Genomic DNA, 3,533 nt, shown 5'->3' on the forward strand with positions numbered 1-3,533 from the left:
CCCACTCCATTGTCAACAGTCACAAAACGAAAAGACTCGTTTCTGATAATAATGCGCAGCACAAAACAATAAAGTTTTGCTTGACGATAAAGAGAAATAAATGTTCTCCTCAAATGTACGTAGCTTTTCCTTTTCTTATTTTATGGCGCACCGAGTATAATCATGATTAGTTCTTGGAATCCAATGAATCTGTTTATCAATTCACATGTTTTCATGATGGAATTGTGAGCTGTAACACTAGACCTGCCTTTTAAGTCAAATCAGCGAGAATAGAAAATATGGTTGGCAACTAATTTCATTGTTTATCATTATAAATAACATTCTTGTTTGGCAATCTATATTGTTTTGCATTTTCTTTTCATTAGTTTTTTGTGGAATAGCGTAAAGCCTCTTGTAGAAGGCACAGATGAAGGTGCGTGTGGAAGCACTGCAGTTTGTTTATTACAAGGATTAATTTCATGCAGGGATTACTCGATGACAATTCATTTTTGTTTTTTTTGGGCAGAAAATTGTGTTGAGCGCAGAAATCAACTGCGAGAAGTGCAGGAGAGAGGCATATGAAGCGATTTCTAACGTTGACGGTACAAAAGCATTTTCATATTCAAAAATTTCTGTATTGTTAATTTCCTTATTAAGGAAAGATGGGATTTATATATTCTGAAGTTTTTGTCAGATTCGCTTAAGCAAATTAAGTGGTAGATCTTATTATTTAATTAATTTTTTACTATGTCGATAGCTCTTTTCATACGTTACGAAACTAGTTTATGAGGTAATAAATCACCAATCTATTTTTTAGGATGAGCTTCTATCCATCGAATTTTAGTTTATCTTCATCTTTGCCATTAGTTACGTAAAGATAAGTTCAAACCGTTTTATCTCTCTCTGTGTATATATAGAAAGATTGGTTTTTACAAAGGGTCTAAATCCTTACATAATTAAGATTTTAGATAAGTATGAAATTGAATAAAGATAAGCTGAAAGCTGAAAGATAAGGTAATTGAAAATCAATTGTAACATCTCAATAAAAAATTAAGATTTTAGATAAGTATGAAATTGAATAAAGATAAGTCGAAAGCTGAAAGATAAGGTAATTGAAAATCAATTGTAACATCTCAATAAAAAAAAATATGGAGATGTAGATATTAATGTTAGATATTCTTTATAAAATTTGAGTCTAAAATAAAAATCATATAAATAATTTTTTGAAAAAAACTAATTTCTATTATTTTTGTTATATGGATAAAATAAAATTTTGAAGGGTCCTAGAACTTTTTATAAATATAGCAATCACAACAAAGATACTTTGTTCCAACTAAGCTGCTTTAGAACAAACAATATCAGTTAAAGAGTCAAATCACAAACAAACCAATGTTTTAACCATCATTGAGTCCTTAACCCATAAATGAGATTCTAAAACAAATTTAGGAAGATCTCTCTTCATGACAATTATCCAAGATACATAATTTTCAAATCAATAGAGATTTCTATATTTGATGATGTTGAATTAAATTAGTTTTTTACAATTTGTATTTAAATTTTAGATCATAGTAAATGATCCATTTCTTAAAAATAGAAGAATAAATCATAAAATAGAGTCTAAATTGTTTGATTTCTGTAAAAACACTCCATTCTTTCTTATTTTCTCCAAGTGATATTTACTACATCAACACCTACCATGAATAATTGAAATACATTTATTATTCATTAATAAATAATAATAAAATAGTTTTCTTTAAATCAACATCTATTATTCTTTTAAAGAACTATAGCTTACAAAGCCTCAAATTTCACTAGTCTAAACAAAAATGATAAGCATTCAAGCCCTTCAAAAGGTATTGATATCTACTAATTAAAAACTTGTAAAAAAAGGATTAAAATGAATAGTCATTAAATAAAGCATATATCTCATGACTTACAAGGTAAGTAAAAATTATTAAAGGTAAGTAAAAATTATTAGAATGATCATGAATGATATTTATTTTTTAATTTTTCTTCTAACTAATATTTTTTTGTTATTGGTGTAAGGTGTTGAGTCGGCGACCGTTAATATTAAGGAGAAAAAGGTTACAATTATCGGAGATGTAGATCCTGCACATTTGACAATGCAACTTAGAAGGGTGGGATGGGTAGAGTTACTAAGTGTTGGCCCTCATGTCCAAGAGAATAAAAAGGTAATCATGATGGAGGATAAAAGAGATTCAAAAGAGGTTAAAAATGGTTCCAAACAAGATGACAAAAGTCCTTCTCTAAAGCAAGATGTAAAGGATTCAAAAAATAGTAAATATGGATCTACAAAAGAGGCCAAAAATTCTTCTCCCAACCAGGACAAAACAAATTCAAAAGAGGGTAAAAGTATTTTGAAAAAGGAAGATAAAAAATCATTTCCACAGGAGGAAATCAAGGTTTCAAAAGAGGGAAAATATAGTCCTAAAAAGGAAGACAAAAAGTCTTCTTTGAAAGAAGTTAAAAAGGATACAAAAGATGGTAAACATGTTTCTCAGAATGAGGGAAACAAAGATTCAAAGGAGGGTAAAAATGGTTCAAAAAAAGAGGTCAAAAAGGATGTCACAAATAAGGTTCAGACACAAAATTTAGAATGCAGAAATATGAGTCAAGAAAAAGATATAAATATCTATATGCAAGAAATACCAGAGGAATGTATAAGTCATACCCATACATTTGTAGTTGGGGGAAGTTACAACCATTATGAAGACATGTACGTCCTAAGTGATGAGAATCCTAATGCATGTTCTATTTGCTAGGAACAATATTCAAATTTGTTTCTTATTCAAGACAAGTTAGCTATTGATATAAGTTTCATAAATATCATGATATAGTTTGAAATTATATTTTATAGGCTTTGTGTTTGTAGTTCATGACAACACATGATTATTATGTTAAAAAAAATTTATCCAAGCAATATTTTTGTAACTTATTATGAGATACTATTATGCTCCTCTTCTATATTTTAATGAATGATCAATTTTTTAAAATATTGTGTTGAATAAATGCATTATATATTACTTTATCAAAATTTTGATTATAATTTACCTTAAATTGTTGAAAATATGTGTATATTTTTCTTCATGATTTGCATATTTTCTCTTTCTTTACAAGCTCTTATAATAAAAATTAAGTCATTGATGGTTGGAACTTTAAGCTTATTATTAGTTAGTATGTAAGGGAGAAACAATTTTTTCTTATTCATCGCAATTACCTTTCTCATCGTACCTAGTATCTCTTTGCTAAGAATGCACCAACTAATTTTTAGTGGGTTGCACTTTACATTTTTCATTAAAGACTAAAACTATTTCAGTTATATTCAAAACTATTATAAATCCAATAAGATGACCTATCTTTTTCCATAAGGATCAATAATACTATCAAATAACACAATTCTAATTGCTAAAATTTTATTAGTTGGACTACACATAATGAGGACAATGTTATATCCCTTTTTCTCTGATAGGATGGAGAATGATAGGACATAGACCCTTACAAAACAACTAATAGTAATAAGGGAAGGGAACCCA

General features: G+C 28.2%; 1 protein-coding gene across 1 annotated transcript; it reads left to right on the forward strand.

Moving 5' to 3' along the window:
• The first annotated feature begins 288 nt into the window (after window positions 1-288).
• Window positions 289-2,854, forward strand: LOC149530990 (uncharacterized). The gene is made up of 3 exons (XM_089810988.1): window positions 289-412; window positions 506-581; window positions 2,026-2,854. Exons 1-3 carry the CDS (start codon window positions 407-409, stop codon window positions 2,760-2,762), a joined length of 819 nt encoding a protein of 272 aa, XP_089667114.1. The 5' UTR covers window positions 289-406; the 3' UTR covers window positions 2,763-2,854.
• The last annotated feature ends 679 nt before the right edge of the window (window positions 2,855-3,533 follow it).

Source organism: Cupressus sempervirens, chromosome 11 (genome assembly GCF_028749045.1).
Source record: "Cupressus sempervirens isolate cs-2001-9-10 chromosome 11, ASM2874904v1, whole genome shotgun sequence".
Taxonomy (NCBI): Eukaryota; Viridiplantae; Streptophyta; class Pinopsida; order Cupressales; family Cupressaceae; genus Cupressus; species Cupressus sempervirens.

Bases quoted from the DNA above. Each gene is read 5' to 3' on its own strand.
- LOC149530990 (XM_089810988.1), top strand. The intron at 582-2,025 runs GTACAAAAGCAT...TATTGGTGTAAG, and splicing joins AGCGATTTCTAACGTTGACG to GTGTTGAGTCGGCGACCGTT.